The sequence below is a fragment of the Scyliorhinus torazame genome, chromosome 1 (genome assembly GCF_047496885.1).
Source record: "Scyliorhinus torazame isolate Kashiwa2021f chromosome 1, sScyTor2.1, whole genome shotgun sequence".
NCBI classification, from domain to species: Eukaryota; Metazoa; Chordata; class Chondrichthyes; order Carcharhiniformes; family Scyliorhinidae; genus Scyliorhinus; species Scyliorhinus torazame.
The window spans coordinates 420,544,176-420,571,017 of NC_092707.1; the positions used below are offsets into that span (position 1 = coordinate 420,544,176).

At 54.4% G+C, this 26,842-nt stretch overlaps 1 protein-coding gene across 1 annotated transcript in view; it reads right to left on the bottom strand.

The window, feature by feature from the left end:
* Positions 1 to 26,842, bottom strand: part of LOC140428672 (adenylate cyclase type 8-like) — a 377,241-nt gene that overhangs the window by 306,887 nt on the left and 43,512 nt on the right. The window contains exon 2 of the mRNA XM_072515387.1: positions 22,006 to 22,155. Coding sequence (XP_072371488.1) covers positions 22,006 to 22,155 — 150 coding nt within the window. The remainder of the gene's footprint in view (positions 1 to 22,005; positions 22,156 to 26,842) is intronic.

Here is a 26,842-nt window from a genome sequence, read left to right on the forward strand (position 1 = left end):
TTGAGGGAGACGGTGAGTCGATTGGGATTGAGGAAGATGGTGAGTCGGTGGGATTGAGGGAGATGGTGAGTCGGTGGGATTGAGGGAGATGGTGAGTCGGTGGGATTGAGGGAGATGGTGAGTCGGTGGGATTGAGGGAGATGGTGAGTCGGTGGGATTGAGGTAGATGGTGAGTCGGTGGGATCGAAGTAGATGGTGAGTCGGTGGGATTGAGGGAGATGGTGAGTCGGTGGGATTGAGGGAGATGGTGAGTCGGTGAGATTGAGGGAGATGGTGAGTCGGTGGGATTGAGGGAGATGGTGAGTCGGTGGGATTGAGGGAGATGGTGAGTCGGTGAGATTGAGGGAGATGGTGAGTCGGTGGGATTGAGGGAGATGGTGAGTCGGTGGGATTGAGGGAGACGGTGAGTCGGTGGGATTGAGGGAGATGGTGAGTCGGTGGGATTGAGGGAGACGGTGAGTCGGTGGGATTGAGGGAGATGGTGAGTCGGTGCGATTGAGGGAGATGGTGAGTCGGTGGGATTGAGGGAGATGGTGAGTCGGTGGGATTGAGGGAGATGGTGAGTCGATGGGATTGAGGGAGATGGTGAGTAGGTGGGATTGAGGGAGATGGTGAGTCGGTGGGATTGAGGGAGACGGTGAGTCGGTGGGATTGAGGGAGATGGTGAGTCGGGGGGATTGAGGGAGATGGTGAGTCGGTGGAATTGAGGGAGATGGTGAGTCGGGGGGATTGAGGGAGATGGTGAGTCAGTGGGATTGAGGGAGATGGTGAGTAGGTGGGATTGAGGGAGACGGTGAGTCGGTGTGATTGAGGTAGATGGTGAGTCGGTGGGATTGAGGGAGATGGTGAGTCGGTGGAATTGAGGGAGATGGTGAGTCGGTGGGATTGAGGGAGATGGTGAGTCGGTGGGATTGAGGGAGATGGTGAGTCGGTGGGATTGAGGGAGATGGTGACTAGGTGGGATTGAGGGAGATGGTGAGTCGGTGGGATTGAGGGTGATGGTGAGTCGATGGGATTGAGGGAGATGGTGAGTCGGTGGAATTGAGGGAGATGGTGAGTCGGTGGGATTGAAGGAGATGGTGAGTCGGTGGGATTGAGGGAGATGGTGAGTCGGTGGGATTGAGGGAGATGGTGAGTCGGTGGGATTGAGGGAGATGGTGAGTCGGTGGGATTGAGGGAGACGGTGAGTAGGTGGGATTGAGCGAGATGGTGAGTTGGTGGCATCGATGGAGATGGTGAGTCGGTGGGATTGAGGGAGACGGTGAGTCGGTGGGATTGAGGGAGATGGTGAGTCGGTGGGATTGAGGGAGATGGTGAGTCGGTGGGATTGAGGGAGATGGTGAGTCGGTGGGATTGAGGGAGACGGTGAGTAGGTGGGATTGAGCGAGATGGTGAGTAGGTGGCATCGATGGAGATGGTGAGTCGGTGGGATTGAGGGAGACGTTGAGTCGGTCGGATTGAGGGAGACGGTGAGTAAGTGGGATTGAGGGAGACGGTGAGTCGATTGGGATTGAGGAAGATGGTGAGTCGGTGGGATTGAGGGAGATGGTGAGTCGGTGGGATTGAGGGAGATGGTGAGTCGGTGGGATTGAGGGAGATGGTGAGTCGGTGAGATTGAGGGAGATGGTGAGTCGGTGGGATTGAGGGAGATGGTGAGTCGGTGGGATTGAGGGAGACGGTGAGTCGGTGGGATTGAGGGAGATGGTGAGTCGGTGGGATTGAGGGAGACGGTGAGTCGGTGGGATTGAGGGAGATGGTGAGTCGGTGCGATTGAGGGAGATGGTGAGTCGGTGGGATTGAGGGAGATGGTGAGTCGGTGGGATTGAGGGAGATGGTGAGTCGATGGGATTGAGGGAGATGGTGAGTAGGTGGGATTGAGGGAGATGGTGAGTCGGTGGGATTGAGGGAGACGGTGAGTCGGTGGGATTGAGGGAGATGGTGAGTCGGGGGGATTGAGGGAGATGGTGAGTCGGTGGAATTGAGGGAGATGGTGAGTAGGTGGGATTGAGGGAGATGGTGAGTAGGTGGGATTGAGGGAGATGGTGAGTCGATGGGATTGAGGGAGACGGTGAGTCGGTGGGATTGAGGGAGATGGTGAGTCAGTGGGATTGAGGGAGATGGTGAGTAGGTGGGATTGAGGGAGATGGTGAGTAGGTGGGATTGAGGGAGATGGTGAGTCGATGGGATTGAGGGAGACGGTGAGTCGGTGGGATTGAGGGAGATGGTGAGTCGGTGGGATTGAGGTAGACGGTGAGTAGGTGGGATTGAGGGTGATGGGGAGTCGGTGGGATTGAGGGAGATGGTGAGTAGGTGGGATTGAGGGTGATGGGGAGTCGGTGGGATTGAGGGAGATGGTGAGTCGGTGGGATTGAGGGAGATGGTGAGTCGATGGGATTGAGGGAGATGGTGAGTCGGTGGGATTGAGGGAGATGGTGAGTAGGTGGGATTGAGGATGATGGGGAGTCGGTGGGATTCAGGGAGATGGTGAGTAGGTGGGATTGAGGGAGATGATGAGTCGGGGGGATTGAGGGAGATGGTGGTTCGGTGGGACTGAGGGAGATGGTGAGTCGGTGGGATTGAGGGAGATGGTGAGTCGGTGGGATTGAGGGAGATGGTGAGTAGGTGGGATTGAGGGAGATGGTGAGTCGGTGGGATTGAGGGAGATGGTGAGTCGGTGGGATTGAGGGAGATGGTGAGTCGGGGGGATTGAGGGAGATGGTGAGTCGGTGGGATTGAGGGAGATGGTGACTAGGTGGCATTGAGGGAGATGGTGAGTCGGTGGGATTGAGGGAGATGGTGAGTCGGGGGGATTGAGGGAGATGGTGAGTCGGGGGGATTGAGGGAGATGGTGAGTAGGTGGGATTGAGGGAGACGGTGAGTCGGTGTGATTGAGGTAGATGGTGAGTCGGTGGGATTGAGGGAGATGGTGAGTCGGTGGAATTGAGGGAGATGGTGAGTCGGTGGGATTGAGGGAGATGGTGAGTCGGTGGGATTGAGGGAGATGGTGAGTCGGTGGGATTGAGGGAGATGGTGACTAGGTGGGATTGAGGGAGATGGTGAGTCGGTGGGATTGAGGGTGATGGTGAGTCGATGGGATTGAGGGAGATGGTGAGTCGGTGGAATTGAGGGAGATGGTGAGTCGGTGGGATTGAAGGAGATGGTGAGTCGGTGGGATTGAGGGAGATGGTGAGTCGGTGGGATTGAGGGAGATGGTGAGTCGGTGGGATTGAGGGAGACGGTGAGTCGGTGGGATTGAGGGAGATGGTGAGTCGGTGGGATTGAGGGAGATGGTGAGTCGGTGGGATTGAGGGAGATGGTGAGTCGGGGGGATTGAGGGAGATGGTGAGTCGGTGGGATTGAGGGAGATCGTGAGTCGGTGGGATTGAGGGAGATGGTGAGTCGGTGGGATTGAGGGAGACGGTGAGTAGGTGGGATTGAGCGAGATGGTGAGTAGGTGGCATCGATGGAGATGGTGAGTCGGTGGGATTGAGGGAGACGTTGAGTCGGTCGGATTGAGGGAGATGGTGAGTCGGTGGGATTGAGGGAGATGGTGAGTCGGTGGGATTGAGGGAGATGGTGAGTAAGTGGGATTGAGGGAGACGGTGAGTCGATTGGGATTGAGGAAGATGGTGAGTCGGTGGGATTGAGGGAGATGGTGAGTCGGTGGGATTGAGGGAGATGGTGAGTCGGTGGGATTGAGGGAGATGGTGAGTCGGTGGGATTGAGGGAGATGGTGAGTCGGTGGGATTGAGGTAGATGGTGAGTCGGTGGGATCGAAGTAGATGGTGAGTCGGTGGGATTGAGGGAGATGGTTAGTCGGTGGGATTGAGGGAGATGGTGAGTCGGTGGGATTGAGGGAGATGGTGAGTCGGTGAGATTGAGGGAGACGGTGAGTAGGTGGGATTGAGGGAGATGGTGAGTCGGTGGGATTGAGGGAGATGGTGAGTCGGTGAGATTGAGGGAGATGGTGAGTCGGTGGGATTGAGGAAGATGGTGAGTCGGTGGGATTGAGGGAGATGGTGAGTCGGTGCGATTGAGGGAGATGGTGAGTCGGTGGGATTGAGGGAGATGGTGAGTCGGTGGGATTGAGGGAGATGGTGAGTCGATGGGATTGAGGGAGATGGTGAGTAGGTGGGATTGAGGGAGATGGTGAGTCGGTGGGATTGAGGGAGACGGTGAGTCGGTGGGATTGAGGGAGATGGTGAGTCGGGGGGATTGAGGGAGATGGTGAGTCGGTGGAATTGAGGGAGATGGTGAGTCGGGGGGATTGAGGGAGATGGTGAGTAGGTGGGATTGAGGGTGATGGGGAGTCGGTGGGATTGAGGGAGATGGTGAGTCGGTGGGATTGAGGGAGATGGTGAGTCGATGGGATTGAGGGAGATGGTGAGTCGGTGGGATTGAGGGAGATGGTGAGTAGGTGGGATTGAGGATGATGGGGAGTCGGTGGGATTCAGGGAGATGGTGAGTAGGTGGGATTGAGGGAGATGATGAGTCGGGGGGATTGAGGGAGATGGTGGTTCGGTGGGACTGAGGGAGATGGTGAGTCGGTGGGATTGAGGGAGATGGTGAGTCGGTGGGATTGAGGGAGATGGTGAGTAGGTGGGATTGAGGGAGATGGTGAGTCGGTGGGATTGAGGGAGATGGTGAGTCGGTGGGATTGAGGGAGATGGTGAGTCGGGGGGATTGAGGGAGATGGTGAGTCGGTGGGATTGAGGGAGATGGTGACTAGGTGGCATTGAGGGAGATGGTGAGTCGGTGGGATTGAGGGAGATGGTGAGTCGGGGGGATTGAGGGAGATGGTGAGTCGGGGGGATTGAGGGAGATGGTGAGTAGGTGGGATTGAGGGAGACGGTGAGTCGGTGTGATTGAGGTAGATGGTGAGTCGGTGGGATTGAGGGAGATGGTGAGTCGGTGGAATTGAGGGAGATGGTGAGTCGGTGGGATTGAGGGAGATGGTGAGTCGGTGGGATTGAGGGAGATGGTGAGTCGGTGGGATTGAGGGAGATGGTGACTAGGTGGGATTGAGGGAGATGGTGAGTCGGTGGGATTGAGGGAGATGGTGAGTCGGTGAGATTGAGGGAGATGGTGAGTCGGTGGGATTGAGGAAGATGGTGAGTCGGTGGGATTGAGGGAGATGGTGAGTCGGTGCGATTGAGGGAGATGGTGAGTCGGTGGGATTGAGGGAGATGGTGAGTCGGTGGGATTGAGGGAGATGGTGAGTCGATGGGATTGAGGGAGATGGTGAGTAGGTGGGATTGAGGGAGATGGTGAGTCGGTGGGATTGAGGGAGACGGTGAGTCGGTGGGATTGAGGGAGATGGTGAGTCGGGGGGATTGAGGGAGATGGTGAGTCGGTGGAATTGAGGGAGATGGTGAGTCGGGGGGATTGAGGGAGATGGTGAGTAGGTGGGATTGAGGGTGATGGGGAGTCGGTGGGATTGAGGGAGATGGTGAGTCGGTGGGATTGAGGGAGATGGTGAGTCGATGGGATTGAGGGAGATGGTGAGTCGGTGGGATTGAGGGAGATGGTGAGTAGGTGGGATTGAGGATGATGGGGAGTCGGTGGGATTCAGGGAGATGGTGAGTAGGTGGGATTGAGGGAGATGATGAGTCGGGGGGATTGAGGGAGATGGTGGTTCGGTGGGACTGAGGGAGATGGTGAGTCGGTGGGATTGAGGGAGATGGTGAGTCGGTGGGATTGAGGGAGATGGTGAGTAGGTGGGATTGAGGGAGATGGTGAGTCGGTGGGATTGAGGGAGATGGTGAGTCGGTGGGATTGAGGGAGATGGTGAGTCGGGGGGATTGAGGGAGATGGTGAGTCGGTGGGATTGAGGGAGATGGTGACTAGGTGGCATTGAGGGAGATGGTGAGTCGGTGGGATTGAGGGAGATGGTGAGTCGGGGGGATTGAGGGAGATGGTGAGTCGGGGGGATTGAGGGAGATGGTGAGTAGGTGGGATTGAGGGAGACGGTGAGTCGGTGTGATTGAGGTAGATGGTGAGTCGGTGGGATTGAGGGAGATGGTGAGTCGGTGGAATTGAGGGAGATGGTGAGTCGGTGGGATTGAGGGAGATGGTGAGTCGGTGGGATTGAGGGAGATGGTGAGTCGGTGGGATTGAGGGAGATGGTGACTAGGTGGGATTGAGGGAGATGGTGAGTCGGTGGGATTGAGGGTGATGGTGAGTCGATGGGATTGAGGGAGATGGTGAGTCGGTGGAATTGAGGGAGATGGTGAGTCGGTGGGATTGAAGGAGATGGTGAGTCGGTGGGATTGAGGGAGATGGTGAGTCGGTGGGATTGAGGGAGATGGTGAGTCGGTGGGATTGAGGGAGACGGTGAGTCGGTGGGATTGAGGGAGATGGTGAGTCGGTGGGATTGAGGGAGATGGTGAGTCGGTGGGATTGAGGGAGATGGTGAGTCGGGGGGATTGAGGGAGATGGTGAGTCGGTGGGATTGAGGGAGATCGTGAGTCGGTGGGATTGAGGGAGATGGTGAGTCGGTGGGATTGAGGGAGACGGTGAGTAGGTGGGATTGAGCGAGATGGTGAGTAGGTGGCATCGATGGAGATGGTGAGTCGGTGGGATTGAGGGAGACGTTGAGTCGGTCGGATTGAGGGAGATGGTGAGTCGGTGGGATTGAGGGAGATGGTGAGTCGGTGGGATTGAGGGAGATGGTGAGTAAGTGGGATTGAGGGAGACGGTGAGTCGATTGGGATTGAGGAAGATGGTGAGTCGGTGGGATTGAGGGAGATGGTGAGTCGGTGGGATTGAGGGAGATGGTGAGTCGGTGGGATTGAGGGAGATGGTGAGTCGGTGGGATTGAGGGAGATGGTGAGTCGGTGGGATTGAGGTAGATGGTGAGTCGGTGGGATCGAAGTAGATGGTGAGTCGGTGGGATTGAGGGAGATGGTGAGTCGGTGGGATTGAGGGAGATGGTGAGTCGGTGAGATTGAGGGAGACGGTGAGTAGGTGGGATTGAGGGAGATGGTGAGTCGGTGGGATTGAGGGAGATGGTGAGTCGGTGAGATTGAGGGAGATGGTGAGTCGGTGGGATTGAGGAAGATGGTGAGTCGGTGGGATTGAGGGAGATGGTGAGTCGGTGCGATTGAGGGAGATGGTGAGTCGGTGGGATTGAGGGAGATGGTGAGTCGGTGGGATTGAGGGAGATGGTGAGTCGATGGGATTGAGGGAGATGGTGAGTAGGTGGGATTGAGGGAGATGGTGAGTCGGTGGGATTGAGGGAGACGGTGAGTCGGTGGGATTGAGGGAGATGGTGAGTCGGGGGGATTGAGGGAGATGGTGAGTCGGTGGAATTGAGGGAGATGGTGAGTCGGGGGGATTGAGGGAGATGGTGAGTCAGTGGGATTGAGGGAGATGGTGAGTAGGTGGGATTGAGGGAGATGGTGAGTAGGTGGGATTGAGGGAGATGGTGAGTCGATGGGATTGAGGGAGACGGTGAGTCGGTGGGATTGAGGGAGATGGTGAGTCGGTGGGATTGAGGTAGACGGTGAGTAGGTGGGATTGAGGGTGATGGGGAGTCGGTGGGATTGAGGGAGATAGTGAGTAGGTGGGATTGAGGGTGATGGGGAGTCGGTGGGATTGAGGGAGATGGTGAGTCGGTGGGATTGAGGGAGATGGTGAGTCGATGGGATTGAGGGAGATGGTGAGTCGGTGGGATTGAGGGAGATGGTGAGTAGGTGGGATTGAGGGTGATGGGGAGTCGGTGGGATTGAGGGAGATGGTGAGTAGGTGGGATTGAGGGAGATGATGAGTCGGGGGGATTGAGGGAGATGGTGGTTCGGTGGGACTGAGGGAGATGGTGAGTAGGTGGGATTGAGGGAGATGGTGAGTAGGTGGGATTGAGGGAGATGGTGAGTCGGTGGGATTGAGGGAGATGGTGAGTCGGTGGGATTGAGGGAGATGGTGAGTCGGTGGGATTGAGGGAGGCGGTGAGTCGGTGGGATTGAGGGAGATGGTGAGTCGGTGGGATTGAGGGAGGCGGTGAGTAGGTGGGATTGAGGGAGATGGTGAGTCGATGGGATTGAGGGAGACGGTGAGTCAGTGGGATTCAGGGAGATGGTGAGTCGGTGGGATTGAGGGAGATGGTGAATCGGTGGGATTGAGGGAGATGGTGAGTAGGAGGGATTGAGGGAGATGGTGAGTGGATGGGATTGAGCGAGATGGTGAGTAGGTGGGATTGAGGGGGATGGTGAGTGGGTGGGATTGAGCGAGATGGTGAGTCGGTGGGATTGAGGGTGATGGGGTGTCGGTGGGATTGAGGGAGATGGTGAGTAGGTGGGATTGAGGGGGATGGTGAGTGGGTGGGATTGAGCGAGATGGTGAGTCGGTGGGATTGAGGGTGATGGGGTGTCGGTGGGATTGAGGGAGATGGTGAGTAGGTGGGATTGAGGGAGACGGTGAGTCGGTGGGATTGAGGGAGATGGTGAGTCGGTGGGATTGAGGGAGATGGAGAGTCGGTGGGATTGAGGTAGATGGTGAGTCGGTGGGATTGAGGGAGATGGGGAGTCGGTGGGATTGAGGGAGATGGTGAGTAGGTGGGATTGAGGGAGATGGTGAGTCGGCGGGATTGAGGGAGATGGTGAGTCGGTACGATTGAGGGAGATGGTGAGTCGGTGGGATTGAGGGAGATGGTGAGTCGTTGGGATTGAGGGAGATGGTGAGTCGGTGGGATTGAGGGAGACGGTGAGTCGGTGGGATTGAGGGAGATGGTGAGTCGGTGGGATTGAGGGTGATGGGGAGTCGGTGGGATTGAGGCAGATGGTGAGTAGGTGGGATTGAGGAAGATGGTGTGTCGGTGGGATTGAGGGAGATGGTGAGTCGGTGGGATTGAGGGAGATGGTGAGTCGGTGGAATTGAGGGAGATCGTGAGTCAGTGGGATTGAGGGAGATGGTGAGTTGATGGGATTGAGGGAGATGGTGAGTAGGTGGGATTGAGGGAGATGGTGAGTAGGTGGGATTGAGGGAGATGGTGAGTAGGTGGGATTGAGGGAGATGGTGAGTCGGTGGGATCGAGGTAGATGGTGAGTCGGTGGGATTGAGGGAGATGGTGGTTCAGTGGGATTGAGGGAGATGGTGAGTAGGTATAATTGAGGGAGATGGTGGATCGGTGGGATTGAGGGAGATGGTGAGTCGGTGGGATTGAGGGAGATTGTGAGTCGGTGAGATTGAGGGAGATGGTGAGTCGGTGGGATCGAGGGTGATGGTGAGTCGGTGGGATTGAGGGAGATGGTGAGTCGGTGGGATTGAGGGAGATGGTGAGTCGGTGGGATTGAGGGAGATGGTGAGTCGGTGGGATTGAGTGAGATGGTGAGTAGGTGGGATTGAGGGAGATGGTGAGCCGGTGGGATTGAGGGAGACGGTGAGTCGGTGGGATTGAGGGAGATGGTGAGTAGGTGGGATTGAGGGAGATGGTGAATCGGTGGGATTGAGGGAGAAGGTGAGTAGGTGGGATTGAGGGAGATGGTGAGTCGGTGGGATTGAGGGAGATGGTGAGTCGGTGGGATTGAGGGAGACGGTGAGTCGATGGGATTGAGGGAGATGGTGAGTCGGTGGGATTGAGGGAGATGGTGAGTCGGTGGGATTGAGGGAGATGGTGAGCAGGTGGGATTGAGGGAGATGGTGAGTCGGTGGGATTGAGGGAGATGGTGGGTCGGTGGGATTGAGGGAGATGGTGAGTAGGTGGGATTGAGGGAGATGGTGAGTAGGTGGGATTGAGGGAGATGGTGAGTCGGTGGGATTGAGGGAGATGGTGAGTCGGTGGGATTGAGGGAGATCGTGAGCCGGTGGGATTGAGGGAGATGGTGAGTCGGTGGGATTGAGGGAGATGGTGAGTCGGTGGGATTGAGGGAGATGGTGAGTCGGTGGGATCGAGGTAGACGGTGAGTCGGTGGGATTGAGGGAGATGGTGAGTCGGTGGGATTGAGGGAGATGGTGAGTAGGTGGGATTGAGGCAGATGGTGAGTCGGTGCGATTGAGGGAGATGGTGGTTCGGTGGGATTGAGGGAGATAGTGAGTAGGTGGGATTGAGGGAGACGGTGAGTAGGTGGGATTGAGGGATATGGTCAGTCGGTGGGATTGAGGGAGATGGTGAGTCGGTGGGATTGAGGGAGATGGTGAGTCGGTGGGATTGAGGGAGATGATGAGGAGGTGGGATTGAGGGAGATGGCGAGTCGGTGGGATTGAGGGAGATGGTGTGTCGGTGGGATTGAGGGAGATGGTGAGTCGGTGGGATTGAGGTAGATGGTGAGTCGGTGGGATTGAGGGAGATGGTGAGTAGGTGGGATTGAGGAAGATCTTGAGTCGGTGGGATTGAGGCTGATGGTGAGTCGATGGGATTGAGGGAGATGGTGAGTAGGTGGGATTGAGGGAAATGGTGAGTAGGTGGGATTGAGGGAGATGGTGAGTCGGTGGGATTGAGGGAGATAGTTAGTCGGTGGGATTGAGGGAGACGGTGAGTAGGTGGGATTGAGGAAGATGGTGAGTCGGTGGGATTGAGGGAGATAGTTAGTCGGTGGGATTGAGGGAGACGGTGAGTAGGTGGGATTGAGGGAGATGGTGAGTCGGTGGGATTGAGGGAGACGGTGAGTAGATGGGATTGAGGGAGACGGTGAGTCGGTGGGATTGAGGGAGATAGTTAGTCGGTGGGATTGAGGGAGACGGTGAGTAGGTGGGATTGAGGGAGATGGTGAGTCGGTGGGATTGAGGGTGACGGTGAGTCGATGGGATTGAGGGAGATGGTGAGTAGGTGGGATTGAGGGAGATGGTGAGTCGGTGGCATTGAGGGAGAGGGTGAGTCGGTGGGATTGAGGAAGATGGTGAGTCGGTGGGATTGAGGGAGATGGTGAGTCGGTGGGATTGAGGGAGAGGGTGAGTCGATTGGGATTGAGGAAGATGGTGAGTAGGTGGGAATGAGGGAGATGGTGAGTCGGTGGGATTGAGGGAGACGGTGAGTCGATGGGATTGAGGGAGATGGTGAGTAGGTGGGATTGAGGGAGATGGTGAGTCGGTGGCATTGAGGGAGAGGGTGAGTCGGTGGGATTGAGGAAGATGGTGAGTCGGTGGGATTGAGGGAGATGGTGAGTCGGTGGGATTGAGGGAGAGGGTGAGTCGATTGGGATTGAGGTAGATGGTGAGTCGGTGGGATTGAGGGAGATGGTGAGTCGGTGGGATTGAGGGAGATGGTGAGTAGGTGGGATTGAGGGAGATGGTGAGTCGGTGGGATTGAGGGAGATGGTGAGTCGGTGGGATTGAGGGAGATGGTGAGTCGGGGGGATTGAGGGAGATGGTGAGTCGGTGGGATTGAGGGAGATGGTGAGTTGGTGGGATTGAGGGAGATGGTGAGTCGGGGGGATTGAGGGAGATGGTGAGTCGATGGGATTGAGGGAGATGGTGAGTCGGGGGGATTGAGGGAGATGGTGAGTCGGTGGGATTGAGGGAGATGGTGAGTCGGGGGGATTGAGGGAGATGGTGAGTCGGGGGGATTGAGGGAGATGGTGAGTCGGTGGGATTGAGGGAGATGGTGAGTAGGTGGCATCGAGGGAGATGGTGAGTTGGTGGGATTGAGGGAGATGGTGAGTAGGTGGGATTGAGGGAGATGGTGAGTCGGTGGGATTGAGGGAGACGGTGAGTCGATGGGATTGAGGGAGATGGTGAGTCGGTGGGATTGAGGGAGATGGTGAGTAGGTGGGATTGAGGGAGATGGTGAGTCGGGGGGATTGAGGGAGATGGTGAGTCGGGGGGATTGAGGGAGATTGTGGGTCGGTGGGATTGAGGGAGACGGTGAGTCGGTGGGATTGAGGGAGATGGTGAGTCGGTGGGATTGAGGGAAACGGTGAGTCGGTGGGATTGAGGGAGATGGTGAGTCGGTGGGATTGTGGGAGATGGTGAGTCGGGGGGATTGAGGGAGATGGTGAGTTGGGGGGATTGAGGGAGATGGTGAGTCGGGGGGATTGAGGGAGATGGTGAGTTGGGGGGATTGAGGGAGATGGTGAGTAGGTGGCATCGAGGGAGATGGTGAGTCGGTGGGATCGAGGTAGATGGTGAGTCGGTGGGGTTGAGGGAGATGGTGAGTAGGTGGGATTGAGGGAGATGGTGAGTCGGTGGGATTGAGGGACATGGTGAGTCGGTGGGATTGAGGGAGTCGGTGAGTCGGTGGGATTCAGGGAGACGGTGAGTCGGTGGTATTGAGGGAAACGGTGAGTCGGTGGGATTGAGGGAGATGGTGGTTCGGTGGGATTGAGGGAGACGGTGAGTCGATGGGATTGAGGGAGATGGTGAGTCGGTGGGATTGAGGGAGATGGTGAGTCGGGCGGATTGAGGGAGATGGTGAGTCGGTGGGATTGAGGGAGACGGTGAGTCGATGGGATTGAGGGAGATGGTGAGTCGGTGGGATTGAGGGAGATGGTGAGTCGATGGGATTGAGGTAGATGGTGAGTCGGTGGGATTGAGGCAGATGGTGAGTAGGTGGGATTGAGGGAGACGGTGAGTAGGTGGGATTGAGCGAGATGGTAAGTAGGTGGCATCGATGGAGATGGTGAGTCGGTGGGATTGAGGGAGACGGTGAGTCGGGGGGATTGAGTGAGATGGTGAGTCGGGGGGATTGAGGGAGACGGTGAGTCGGTGGGATTGAGGGTGATGGTGAGTCGGTGGGATTGAGCGAGATGGTGAGTAGGTGGCATCGATGGAGTTGGTGAGTCGGTGGGATTGAGGGAGACGGTGAGTCGGGGGGATTGAGTGAGATGGTGAGTCGGGGGGATTGAGGGAGACGTTGAGTCGGTCGGATTGAGGGAGATGGTGAGTCGGTGGGATTGAGGGAGATGGTGAGTCGGTGGGATTGAGGGAGATGGTGAGTCGGTGGGATTGAGGGAGATGGTGAGTAGGTGGGATTGAGGGAGACGGTGAGTCGGTGGGATTGAGGGAGATGGTGAGTCGGTGGGATTGAGGGAGATGGTGAGTCGGTGGGATTGAGGGAGACGGTGAGTCGGTGGGATTGAGGGAGATGGTGGTTCAGTGGGATTGAGGGAGATGGTGAGTTGATGGGATTGAGGGACATGGTGAGTAGATGGGATTGAGGGAGATGGTGAGTAGGTGGGATTGAGGGAGATGGTGAGTAGGTGGGATTGAGGGAGATGGTGAGTCGGTGGGATCGAGGTAGATGGTGAGTCGGTGGGATTGAGGGAGATGGTGGTTCAGTGGGATTGAGGGAGATGGTGAGTTGATGGGATTGAGGGAGAGGTTAGTAGGTGGGATTGAGGGAGATGGTGGATCGGTGGGATTGAGGGAGATGGTGAGTCGGTGGGATTGAGGGAGATTGTGAGTCGGTGAGATTGAGGGAGATGGTGAGTCGGTGGGATCGAGGGTGATGGGGAGTCGGTGGGATTGAGGGAGATGGTGAGCCGGTGGGATTGAGGGAGACGGTGAGTCGGTGGGATTAAGGGAGAGGGTGAGTCGGTGGGATTGAGGGAGATGGTGAGTCGGTGGGATTGAGGGAGATGGTGAGTTGGTGGGATTGAGGGAGACGGTGAGTCGGTGGGATTGAGGGAGATGGTGAGTAGGTGGGATTGAGGGAGACGGTGAGTCGGTGGGATTGAGGGAGATGGTGGTTCGGTGGGATTGAGGGAGATGGTGAGTCGGTGGGATTGAGGGAGATGGTGAGTCGGTGGGATTGAGGGAGACGGTGAGTCGGTGGGATTGAGGGAGATGGTGAGTCGGTGGGATTGAGGGAGATGGTGAGTAGGTGGGATTGAGGGAGATGGTGAGTCGGTGGGATTGAGGGAGATGGGGAGTCGGTGGGATTGAGGGAGATGGTGAGTCGGTGGGATTGAGGGAGATGGTGAGTGGGTGGGATTCAGGGAGACGGTAAATCGGTGGGATTGAGGGAGACGGTGAGTCGGTGGGATTGAGGGAGATGGTGAGTCGGTGGGATTGAGGGAGATGGTGGTTCGGTGGGATTGAGGGAGATGGTGAGTCGGTGGGATTGAGGGAGATGGTGAGTCGGTGGGATTGAGGGAGACGGTGAGTCGGTGGGATTGAGGGAGATGGTGAGTCGGTGGGATTGAGGGAGATGGTGAGTAGGTGGGATTGAGGGAGATGGTGAGTCGGTGGGATTGAGGGAGATGGGGAGTCGGTGGGATTGAGGGAGATGGTGAGTCGGTGGGATTGAGGGAGATGGTGAGTGGGTGGGATTCAGGGAGATGGTGAGTAGGTGGGATTGAGGGAGATGATGAGTCGGTGGGATTGAGGGAGATGGTGAGTAGGTGGGATTGGGGGAGATGGTGAGTCGGTGGGATTGAGGGAGATGTTGAGTCAGTGGGATTGAGGGAGACGGTGAGTCGGTGGGATTGAGGGAGATGGTGAGTAGGTGGGATTGGGGGAGATGGTGAGTCAGTGGGATTGAGGGAGATGGTGAGTCGGTGGGATTGAGGGAGATGGTGAGTCGGTGGGATTGAGGGAGACGGTGAGTCGGTGGGATTGAGGGAGATGGTGAGTAGGTGGGATTGAGGGAGATGGTGAGTGGATGGGATTGAGCGAGATGGTGAGTAGGTGTGATTGAGGGGGATGGTGAGTGGGTGGGATTTAGGTAGATGGTGAGTCAGTGGGATTCAGGGAGATGGTGAGTCGGTGGGATTGAGGGAGATGGTGAATCGGTGGGATTGAGGGAGATGGTGAGTAGGTGGGATTGAGGGAGATGGTGAGTAGGTGGGATTCAGGGAGATGGTGAGTCGGTGGGATTGAGGGAGATGGTGAGTAGGTGGGATTGAGGGAGATGGTGAGTCGGTGGGATTGAGGGAGATTGTGAGTAGGTGGGATTCAGGGAGATGGTGAGTCGGTGGGATTGAGGGAGATGGTGAGTAGGTGGGATTTAGGTAGATGGTGAGTCAGTGGGATTCAGGGAGATGGTGAGTCGGTGGGATTGAGGGAGATGGTGAATCGGTGGGATTGAGGGAGATGGTGAGTAGGTGGGATTGAGGGAGATGGTGAGTCGGTGGGATTGAGGGAGATGGTGAGTCGATGGGATTGAGGGAGATGGTGAGTCAGTGGGATTGAGGGAGATGGTGAGTCGGTGGGATTGAGGGAGATGGTGAGTCGGTGGGATTGAGGGAGATGGTGAGTCGGTGGGATTGAGGCAGATGGTGAGTCGGTGGGATTGAGGGAGACGGTGAGTCGATGGGATTCAGGGAGATGGTGAGTCGGTGGGATTGAGGGAGATGGTGAATCGGTGGGATTGAGGGAGATGGTGAGTAGGTGGGATTGAGGGAGATGGTGAGTGGATGGGATTGAGCGAGATGGTGAGTAGGTGTGATTGAGGGGGATGGTGAGTGGGTGGGATTGAGCGAGATGGTGAGTCGGTGGGATTGAGGGTGATGGGGAGTCGGTGGGATTGAGGGAGATGGTGAGTAGGTGGGATTGAGGGAGATGGTGAGTCGGTGGGATTGAGGGAGATGGTGAGTCGGTGGGATTGAGGGAGATGGTGAGTAGGTGGGATTGAGGGAGACGGTGAGTCGGTGGGATTGAGGGAGATGGTGAGTCGGTGGGATTGAGGGAGATGGAGAGTCGGTGGGATTGAGGTAGATGGTGAGTCGGTGGGATTGAGGGAGATGGGGAGTCGGTGGGATTGAGGGAGATGGTGAGTAGGTGGGATTGAGGGAGATGGTGAGTCGGCGGGATTGAGGGAGATGGTGAGTCGGTGCGATTGAGGGAGATGGTGAGTCGGTGGGATTGAGGGAGATGGTGAGCCGTTGGGATTGAGGGAGATGGTGAGTCGGTGGGATTGAGGGAGATGGTGAGTCGGTGGGATTGAGGGTGATGGGGAGTCGGTGGGATTGAGGCAGATGTTGAGTCGGTGGGATTGAGGGAGATGGTGAGTCGGTGGGATTGAGGGAGATGGTGAGTCGGTGGGATTGAGGAAGATGGTGAGTCGGTGGAATTGAGGGAGATGGTGAGTAGGTGGGATTGAGGGAGAAGGTGAGTCGGTGGGATTGAGGGAGATGGGGAGTCGGTGGGATTGAGGGAGATGGTGAGTAGTTGGGATTGAGGGAGATGGTGAGTAGGTGGGATTGAGGGAGATGGTGAGTCGGTGGGATCGAGGTAGATGGTGAGTCGGTGGGATTGAGGGAGATGGTGAGTCGGTGAGATTGAGGGAGATGGTGAGTAGGTGGGATTGAGGGAGATGGTGGTTCAGTGGGATTGAGGGAGATGGTGAGTTGATGGGATTGAGGGAGATGGTGAGTCGGTGGGATTGAGGGAGATGGGGAGTCGGTGGGATTGAGGGAGATGGTGAGTAGTTGGGATTGAGGGAGATGGTGAGTAGGTGGGATTGAGGGAGATGGTGAGTCGGTGGGATCGAGGTAGATGGTGAGTCGGTGGGATTGAGGGAGATGGTGGTTCAGTGGGATTGAGGGAGATGGTGAGTTGATGGGATTGAGGGAGATGGTGAGTAGGTGGGATTGAGGTAGATGGTGAGTCGGTGGGATTGAGGGAGATGGTGAGTAGGTGGGATTGAGGGAGATGGTGGATCGGTGGGATTGAGGGAGATGGTGAGTCGGTGGAATTGAGGGAGATTGTGAGTCGGTGAGATTGAGGGAGATGGTGAGTCGGTGGGATCGAGGGTGATGGGGAGTCGGTGGGATTGAGGGAGATGGTGAGTAGGTGGGATTGAGGGAGATGGTGAGTCGGTGGGATTGAGGGAGATGGTGAGTAGGTGGGATTGAGGGAGACGGTGAGTCGGTAGGATTGAGGGAGATGGTGAGTCGGTGGGATTGAGGGAGACGGTGAGTCGGTGGGATTGAGGGAGACGGTGAGTCGGTGGGATTGAGGGAGATGGTGAGTCGGTGGGATTGAGGGAGATGGTGAGTCGGTGGGATTGAGGGAGATGGTGAGTCGGTGGGATTGAGGGAGATGGTGGTTCGGTGGGATTGAGGGAGATGGTGAGTCGGTGGGATTGAGGCAGATGGTGAGTCGGTGGGATTGAGGGAGATGGTGAGTCGGTGGGATTGAGGGAGATGGTGAATCGGTGGGATTGAGGGAGACGGTGAGTAGGTGGGATTGAGGGAGATGGTGAGTCGGTGGGATTGAGGGAGATGGTGAGTCGGTGGGATTGAGGGAGACGGTGAGTTGATGGGATTGAGGGAGATGGTGAGTCGGTGGGATTGAGGGAGATGGTGAGTCGGTGGGATTGAGGGAGATGGTGAGTCGGTGGGATTGAGGGAGATGGTGAGCAGGTGGGATTGAGGGAGATGGTGAGTCGGTGGGATTGAGGGAGATGGTGGGTCGGTGGGATTGAGGGAGATCGTGGGTCAGTGGGATTGAGGGAGATGGTGAGTAGGTGGGATTGAGGGAGATGGTGAGTCGGTGGGATTGAGGGAGATGGTGAGTCGGTGGGATTGAGGGAGATGGTGAGTCGGTGGGATTGAGGGAGATGGTGAGTCGGTGGGTTTGAGGGAGATGGTGAGTCGGTGGGATCGAGGGAGATGGTGAGTCGGTGGGATCGAGGTAGACGGTGAGTCGGTGGGATTGAGGGAGATGGTGAGTCGGTGGGATTGAGGGAGATGGTGAGTAGGTGGGATTGAGGGAGATGGTGAGTCGGTGCGATTGAGGGAGATGGTGGTTCGGTGAATTGAGGGAGATAGTGAGTAGGTGGGATTGAGGGAGATGGTGAGTAGGTGGGATTGAGGGAGATGGTGAGTCGGTGGGATGAAGGGAGATGGTGAGTCGGTGGGATTGAGGGAGATGGTGAGTAAGTGGGGTTGAGGGAGATGGTGAGTCGGTGGGATTGAGGGAGATGGTGAGTCGGTGGGATTGAGGGAGAAGGTGAGTCGGTGGGATTGAGGGAGACGGTGAGTCGGTGGGATTGAGGGAGATGGTGAGTCGGTGGGATTGAGGGAGATGGTGAGTCGGTGGGATTGAGGGAGATGGTGAGTAGGTGGGATTGAGGTAGATGGTGAGTCGGTGGGATTGAGGGAGATGGTGAGTCGGTGGGATTGTGAGAGATGGTGAGTCGGTGGGATTGAGGGAGATGGTGAGTCGGTGGGATTGAGGGAGATGGTGAGTAGGTGGGATTGAGGTAGATCGTGAGTCGGTGGAATTGAGGGAGATGGTGAGTCGGTGGGATTGAGGGAGATGGTGAGTCGGTGGGATTGAGGGAGATGGTGAGGAGGTGGGATTGAGGGAGATGGTGAGTAGGTGGGATTGAGGGAGATGGTTAGTGGGTGGGATTGAGGGAGATGGTGAGTCGGTGGGATTGAGGGTGATGGGGAGTCGGTGGGATTGAGGGAGATGGTGAGTCGGTGGGATTGAGGGAGATGGTGAGTCGGTGGGATTGAGGGAGATGATGAGGAGGTGGGATTGAGGGAGACGGTCAGAAGGTGGGATTGAGGGAGATGGTGAGTCGGTGGGATTGAGGGAGATGGTGAGTCGGTGGGATTGAGGGAGATGGTGAGTCGGTGGGATTGAGGGAGATGGTGGTTCGGTGGGATTGAGGGAGATGGGGAGTAGGTGGGATTGAGGGAGATGGTGAGTAGGTGGGATTGAGGGAGATGGTGGGTCGGTGGGATTGAGGGAGATCGTGAGTCAGTGGGATTGAGGGAGATGGTGAGTAGGTGGGATTGAGGGAGATGGTGAGTCGGTGGGATTGAGGGAGATGGTGAGTCGGTGGGATTGAGGGAGATGGTGAGTCGGTGGGATTGAGGGAGATGGTGAGTCGGTGGGATTGAGGGAGATGGTGAGTCGGTGGGATTGAGGGAGATGGTGAGTCGGTGGGATCGAGGTAGATGGTGAGTCGGTGGGATTGAGGGAGATGTTGAGTCGGTGGGATTGAGGGAGATGGTGAGTAGGTGGGATTGAGGGAGATGGTGAGTCGGTGCGATTGAGGGAGATGGTGGTTCGGTGGGATTGAGGGAGATAGTGAGTAGGTGGGATTGAGGGAGATGGTGAGTAGGTGGGATTGAGGGAGATGGTGAGTCGGTGGGATTGAGGGACATGGTGAGTCGGTGGGATTGAGGGAGATGGTGAGTAAGTGGCGTTGAGGGAGATGGTGAGTCGGTGGGATTGAGGGAGATGGTGAGTCGGTGGGATTGAGGGAGAAGGTGAGTCGGTGGAATTGAGGGAGACGGAGAGTCGGTGGGATTGAGGGAGATGGTGAGTCGGTGGGATTGAGGGAGATGGTGAGTCGGTGGGATTGTGTGAGATGGTGAGACGGTGGGATTGAGGGAGATGGTGAGTCGGTGGGATTGAGGGAGATGGTGAGTCGGTGGGATTGAGGGAGATGGTGAGTCGGTGGGATTGAGGGAGATGGTGAGGAGGTGGGATTGAGGGAGATGGTGAGTCGGTGGGATTGAGGGAGATGGTGAGTCGGTGGGATTGAGGGTGATGGGGAGTCGGTGGGATTGAGGGAGATGGTGAGTCGGTGGGATTGAGGGAGATGGTGAGTCGGTGGGATTGAGGGAGATGATGAGGTGGGATTGAGGGAGATGGTGAGTAGGTGGGATTGAGGGAGATGGTGAGTGGGTGGGATTGAGGGAGATGGTGAGTCGGTGGGATTGAGGGTGATGGGGAGTCGGTGGGATTGAGGGAGATGGTGAGTCGGTGGGATTGAGGGAGATGATGAGGTGGGATTGAGGGAGATGGTGAGTCGGTGGGATTGCGGGAGATGGTGAGTCGGTGGGATTGAGGGAGATGGTGAGTCGGTGGGATTGAGGGAGATGGTGGTTCGGTGGGATTGAGGGAGATGGTGAGGAGGTGGGATTGAGGGAGATGGTGAGTAGGTGGGATTGAGGGAGATGGTGGGTCGGTGGGATTGAGGGAGATCGTGAGTCAGTGGGATTGAGGGAGATGGTGAGTAGGTGGGATTGAGGGAGATGGTGAGTCGGTGGGATTGAGGGAGATGGTGAGTCGGTGGGATTGAGGGAGATGGTGAGTCGGTGGGATTGAGGGAGATGGTGAGTCGGTGGGATTGAGGGAGATGGTGAGTCGGTGGGATTGAGGGAGATGGTGAGTCGGTGGGATCGAGGTAGATGGTGAGTCGGTGGGATTGAGGGAGATGGTGAGTCGGTGGGATTGAGGGAGATGGTGAGTAGGTGGGATTGAGGGAGATGGTGAGTCGGTGCGATTGAGGGAGATGGTGGTTCGGTGGGATTGAGGGAGATAGTGAGAAGGTGGGATTGAGGGAGATGGTGAGTAGGTGGGATTGAGGGAGATGGTGAGTCGGTGGGATTGAGGGAGATGGTGAGTCGGTGGGATTGAGGGAGATGGTGAGTAAGTGGCGTTGAGGGAGATGGTGAGTCGGTGGGATTGAGGGAGATTGTGAGTCGGTGGGATTGAGGGAGAAGGTGAGTCGGTGGGATTGAGGGAGACGGAGAGTCGGTGGGATTGAGGGAGATGGTGAGTCGGTGGGATTGAGGGAGATGGTGAGTCGGTGGGATTGTGTGAGATGGTGAGACGGTGGGATTGAGGGAGATGGTGAGTCGGTGGGATTGAGGGAGATGGTGAGTCGGTGGGATTGAGGGAGATGGTGAGTCGGTGGGATTGAGGGAGATGGTGAGGAGGTGGGATTGAGGGAGATGGTGAGTGGGTGGGATTGAGGGAGATGGTGAGTCGGTGGGATTGAGGGTGATGGGGAGTCGGTGGGATTGAGGGAGATGGTGAGTCGGTGGGATTGAGGGAGATGGTGAGTCGGTGGGATTGAGGGAGATGATGAGGTGGGATTGAGGGAGACGGTGAGTAGGTGGGATTGAGGGAGATGGTTAGTCGGTGGGATTGAGGGAGATGTTGAAGGGGTGGGTGGGATTGAGGGAGATGGTGTGTCGGTGGGATTGAGGGAGATGGTTAGTCGGTGGGATTGAGGGAGATGGTGAGTCGGTGGGTTTGAATGTGATGGGGAGTCGGTGGGATTGAGGGAGATGGTGAGTAGGTGGGATTGAGGGAGATGGTGAGTCGGTGGGATTGAGGGAGATGGTGAGTCGGTGGGATTGAGGGAGATGGTGAGTCGGTGGGATTGAGGGAGATGGTGAGTCGGTGGGATTGAGGGTGATGGGGAGTCGGTGGGATTGAGGGAGATGGTGAGTAGGTGGGATTGAGGGAGATGGTGAGTCGGTGGGATTGAGGGAGATGGTGAGTCGGTGGGATTGAGGGAGATGGTTAGTCGGTGGGATTGAGGGAGATGGTGAGTCGGTGGGATTGAGGGAGATGGTTAGTCGGTGGGATTGAGGGAGACGGTGAGTCGGTGGGATTGAGGGAGATGGTTAGTCGGTGGGATTGAGGGAGATGGTGAGTCGGTGGGATTGAGGGAGATGGTGAGTCGGTGGGATTGAGGGAGACGGTGAGTAGGTGGGATTGAGGGAGATGGTGAGTCGGTGGGATTGAGGGAGATGGTGAGTCGGTGGGATTGAGGGAGATGGTGAGTCGGTGGGATTGAGGGTGATGGGGAGTCGGTGGGATTGAGGGAGATGGTGAGTAGGTGGGATTGAGGGAGATGGTGAGTCGGTGGGATTGAGGGAGATGGTGAGTCGGTGGGATTGAGGGAGATGGTGAGTCGGTGGGATTGAGGGAGACGGTGAGTAGGTGGGATTGAGGGAGATGGTGAGTCGGTGGGATTGAGGGAGATGGTGAGTCGGTGGGATTGAGGGAGATGGTGAGTCGGTGGGATTGAGGGTGATGGGGAGTCGGTGGGATTGAGGGAGATGGTGAGTAGGTGGGATTGAGGGAGATGGTGAGTCGGTGGGATTGAGGGAGATGGTGAGTCGGTGGGATTGAGGGAGATGGTTAGTCGGTGGGATTGAGGGAGATGGTGAGTCGGTGGGATTGAGGGAGATGGTTAGTCGGTGGGATTGAGGGAGACGGTGAGTCGGTGGGATTGAGGGAGATGGTGAGTCGGTGGGATTGAGGAAGATGTTGTAGGGCTGGGTGGGTAGGACTGAGTGATTTACTCAACATTTGGGGCTCTGAATGAAACAATGTCCTGTAGAAATCTATATTCTTCCCCCCTCTTGTTACCTGTCTTTCATTTTCTTCCTCCAATTGGATGCGGCCTTCAATATTTTTTCTGGTCTCCAGGAATGCCATTCGCTGTGCCCGGACTGAGAGGTAGCTGATATAAAGACTGACTATATTCATGCAAGCCAGCAACAAGACTTTGACATAAACCTGTAAGAGCAACAAAAAGCATCCTGATCAGAAAATGTGGAGATGATGGCATGATAACACTGGCATGATGATGGCATGCAGAAGGCATGATGATGATGGCATGATGACGATGGCATGATAACACTGGCATGATGATGGCATGCAGAAGGCATGATGATGATGGCATGATGACGATGGCATGATAACACTGGCATGACGATGGTATGCAGAAGCCATGATGATGATGACATGATGACGATGGCATGATAACACTGGCATGACGATGGTATGCAGAAGGCATGATGATGATGACATGCCACCTCCCACTTGCCACATGAATGTAACACATTTTGGGTGTACCTGCAAGGTGAATGATCAGTGACAAGACATGGACTACACACAGAATAGTCACAGGAAAGTCTCCCATTTCAGCACTGCCTTGTAGCACCTCCGCAGTCTCAACCGTTCCTGACACATAATGAAGTACCGGAGTCACTGCGGGAAATGGAGAAACGTGGCAGCCAACTTGTGTGAATCAAGAGCCCGAAAATAGCTGTGTGAAAATTCGGTAATAATTCATTTCATTCTGTTGATTAAGGGATACAATTAACCAAGTCACTGAAGATAACCTCTGCTCCTGCCACCACCCCCCCCCCCCCCCACCCGCCCCAATACCGCTGTGAGATATTTAGCATCCTTCTGAAAGCAGTTAGGACCTTGATTCAATGCCGGAACAACTGGTTTTGTTGCTATATATAAATGTCTTTAATCTTGAAATTTGCCAACACAACCAGACTTTATATGTAATTTACTTTGTTGTTTTTCGGCACTGCAGTAGCCAATCAGCTGCTTTTTAATTAATTATTATTTTCTTTCCTCAACTCAATAAATCTATAATAACTTCCTGTAATCATTTCAACACTGCATCCTTGTTAAATCTGTAATTGTCGGTACAAATAACCTAACCTCATTCAGTATAAAAACATTCTGGGTGAGTCAATTTGCTCTCTTCCAATTCACAGGTCAAAGAACTCTACCGAGTGTCATGTGAGAGTGCCTTTGGCAGATGGATGTTTGAGCAATGTACCTTTAAGAAATGCAGTGATGTCAGAGTGTGGGTTTTAGATCAGCCATTTTGCAGTTTTTAGTTTCAGTTTGAAAGAGCTTGGGAGTGTCTGTGTTTGCAGTGAGCTGTATCTGCTGTGATCTCTGCCATGAAAGACTATCTCTGGATCAGTTGGGTGATTTAAACTCATAAAAGTAATGCCTTTAACCTGATGTGTTTCTGTTTAAAGGTGTTAAATCTCTTGGATGTTGAAAGGAATAACTGAAGGAATATTTAGTGTTGTATTATTTTCGGGGTTATCTTTGAAGTAAGGGGTGTTAAGAGATCCAATGTTTATTTAAAAGGTTAAGTTGAGTTCATGGAATAAACATTGTTTTGTGTTTAAAACCCCACGTGTCCATAATTGTAATCCCACACCTGGGGAACAAGCCGTGTGCTCGGAAAAACAACACTACATTAAAGGGGAAGGTTGGTTGAACTCCATGATACATTTTGTGGTTCTGAAAACACCTCTCCCATAACAGCAGGGTGTTTTCAAAAAGATAGCAACTGCGACAGCATAAGAGCAGGAAAGTTAAGCTGAACCTTTCTAAAGCTCTGGTTAGGTCACAACTGGAGTGTTACATTCAGGTCTGGACATCACACTTTAGGAAAGACATGAAGGACCTTGAGAAGCTGCAGAGAAGATCTACCAAAATACTTCCCAGGATGAAGAATTTTAGTTCTAAGGTTAGATTGGAAAAATAGGGTTGATCTCTTCGGAGAAAAGGAGAATAAGGGGGAATCTGACTTAAGTGTACACGACTGTGACAATGTTAAGGTCGACAATGAACTGCTGTTCCCATTAAGTGATGGTACAAGGACAAGGGGAGAGAAATTTAAGGTTGTGGGAAAGAGGTACCGGGGATGTGATGAGGAAGGACTTTGCGCAGAGGGCGGTAATGATTTGGAAGTTGCGACTGGCGGGAACAGTCAATGTTGGAAAATAGTTGGGAACTTGAAAGAATTAAATCTGCAAGCGTCTACCAGGAGAATATGGCTGACTGGATGTTTCCATGGACCATAAACCATAAGACCCAAGTGCAGAAGTAGTGCATTCGGCCCATCGAGTCTGCTCTGCCATTCAATGAGATCACAGCTGATCTGATATAATCCTCAACTCCACCTTCCTGCCTTGTCCCCAGAACACTCGGTTCCGTCATCAATCTCGCCTCTACAGCTCTCGGCGGTGAAGAATTCCACAGATTCTCTACCCTCTGAGAGAAGAAATTCCTCCTCGTCTCCATCTTAGAAGGTGACCCCCTTACTCTGAGATTATGCTCTCTGGTCCTAAAGAAGGGGCATGGTAGCACAGTGGTTAGCACTGTTGCTTCACGGCACCAGGGACCCTGGTTCGAGTTGGGTCACTGTCTGTGCGGAGTCTGCACGTTCTCCCCGTGTCTGCGTGGGTTTCCTCCGGGTGCTCCGGTTTCCTCCCACAGTCCAAAGACGTGCTGTTGGGTGAATTGGACATTCTGAATTCTCCCTGTGTACCCGAACAGGCGCCGGAATGTGGCGACTAGGGGATTTTCACAGTAACTTCATTGCAGTGTTAATGTGAACCTACTTGTGACAATAACGATTATTATTATTATTATTATTAAGAGCCAGCATGGATTTGATGGGCCTGTCAAGAAAACAGAAGTAGTTTTTAATGATCTATATTTGTGTTGTTAAATATTAGAAACAAGGTAGATTTCAGTGTGTTTAATTAAGTGTTAGGTTCATATTAGAAAAGAAATCTGCACATAAGGACCTTTACTTTCTGTTCACAATATGTTTCTATTGTGCTGAGAGAGTTTATGGCATGAAAAATAAATGAAAGCTTGGAGAAAGAATGAGTGGTTGCTTAGCAACCAAGGGCACCTTTCAGGTAGGAAGGCTATTTGAGTTGTTTTTTGCTGAACGCATAGCAATTGGTGGGAGGAAGCAAGAGGGTGAGCAACTCTCAGCTTTGCCAGAAGAAAAACCATATAATGGAGTAATGGTTAAAAAGGTAATTGCTGGAAATTCACAGAAACATACAGAAAAAGTAAGAAGAGGCCATTCAGCCCTTTGAACCTGCTCCACCATTGATTATAATCATGGCTGATCGTCAAGTTCAGTACCCTGATCCCGCCTTCCCCCATGTCCCTTGATTCCTTTAGCCCTAAGTGCTATATAGAAACATTGAAGATAGGAGCAGGAGGAGGTCTTTTGGCCCTTCGAGCCTGCTCCGCCATTCATCACGATCATGGCTGATCATCCAACTCAATAGCCTAATCCCACTTTCCTCCATATCCTTTGATCCCCTTCACCCTAAGTGCTTTCTCTAACTGCCTCTTGAAAACATACAATGGTTTGGCCTCAACTACTTCCTGTGGTAATGAATTCGTCAGGCCAACCTTTCTCTGGGTGAAGGAATTTAATCTGTTTTCTGTCGTAAATGGTCTCCCCCGTATCCTCAGACTGTGCCCCCTGGTTCTGGACACACCCACCATCGGGAACACCCTTCCTGCATCAACCATGTCTCAGCCTGTTAAAATTTTATAGGTTTCTGTGAGATTTCCTCTTCATTCTTCTGAACTCCAGTGAATACAATCCTAACCGATTCAATCTCTCCTCGTACGACAGTCCCGCCATCCCTGGAATCAGTCTGGTAAACCTTCGCTGCTCTCCCTCGAGAGCAAGAACATCCTTCCTCAGATAAGGAGACCAAAACTGCCCACAATACTCCCGGTGTGGCCTCACCAAGGCCCTGTATAATTGCAGCAACACATCCCTGCTTCTATACTCAAAACCTCTCGCAGTGAACCCCAACATACCATTAGCCTTCTTTACCGCCTGCTGTACCTGCTGCTTACCTTCAGCGACTGGTGCACAAGGACACCCAGGTCCCGCTGCACATGCTCCTCTCCTAATTTAGGGCCATATAGATAATAGTCGGCCTTCTCGCTCTTGCTACCAAAGTGGATAACCTCACATTTGTCAAAATTATATCTGCCATTCATTTGCCACTCATCCAACTTGTCCAAATCACAGTGAAGGATGTCTGCATCCTCCTCAGCTCATCATCCCACCCAACTTGGTGTCATATGCAAATTTGGAGATATTACATTTTGTTCCCTCATCTAATATATTGTGAATTGCTGGGGTCCCAGCACCGATCCCTGCGGTACCCCACTAGTCCCTCCTGCCAATTTGAAAAAGCCCCGTTAATTCCTACTCTTTGTTTCCTGTCTGCCAACCAGTTTTCTATCCACCTCAATACACTGCCCCAATCTCATGAGTTTTAATTTTCCATGCTAATCTCTTATATGGGACTTTGTCAAAAGCCATCTGAAAGTTCAAATATACCACATCCACTAGCCCCCCCTCGACCCCTCCACTAGTTACATCTTCAAAGAATTGCAGTAGACCTGTCAAGCATGATTTCCCCTTTGTAAATCCATGCTGACTCGGTCCGATCCCGCCACTGTTTTCTAAGCGATCAGCTGTAAAATACTTGAATAATCGATTCTAGAGTATTCCCCACTAACGACATCAGTCACTGTTTTCTCTCTGCCTCCCTTTTTAAAACGTGGTGTTACATTAGCTTCCCTCCGATCTGCAGGGACAGTCCCA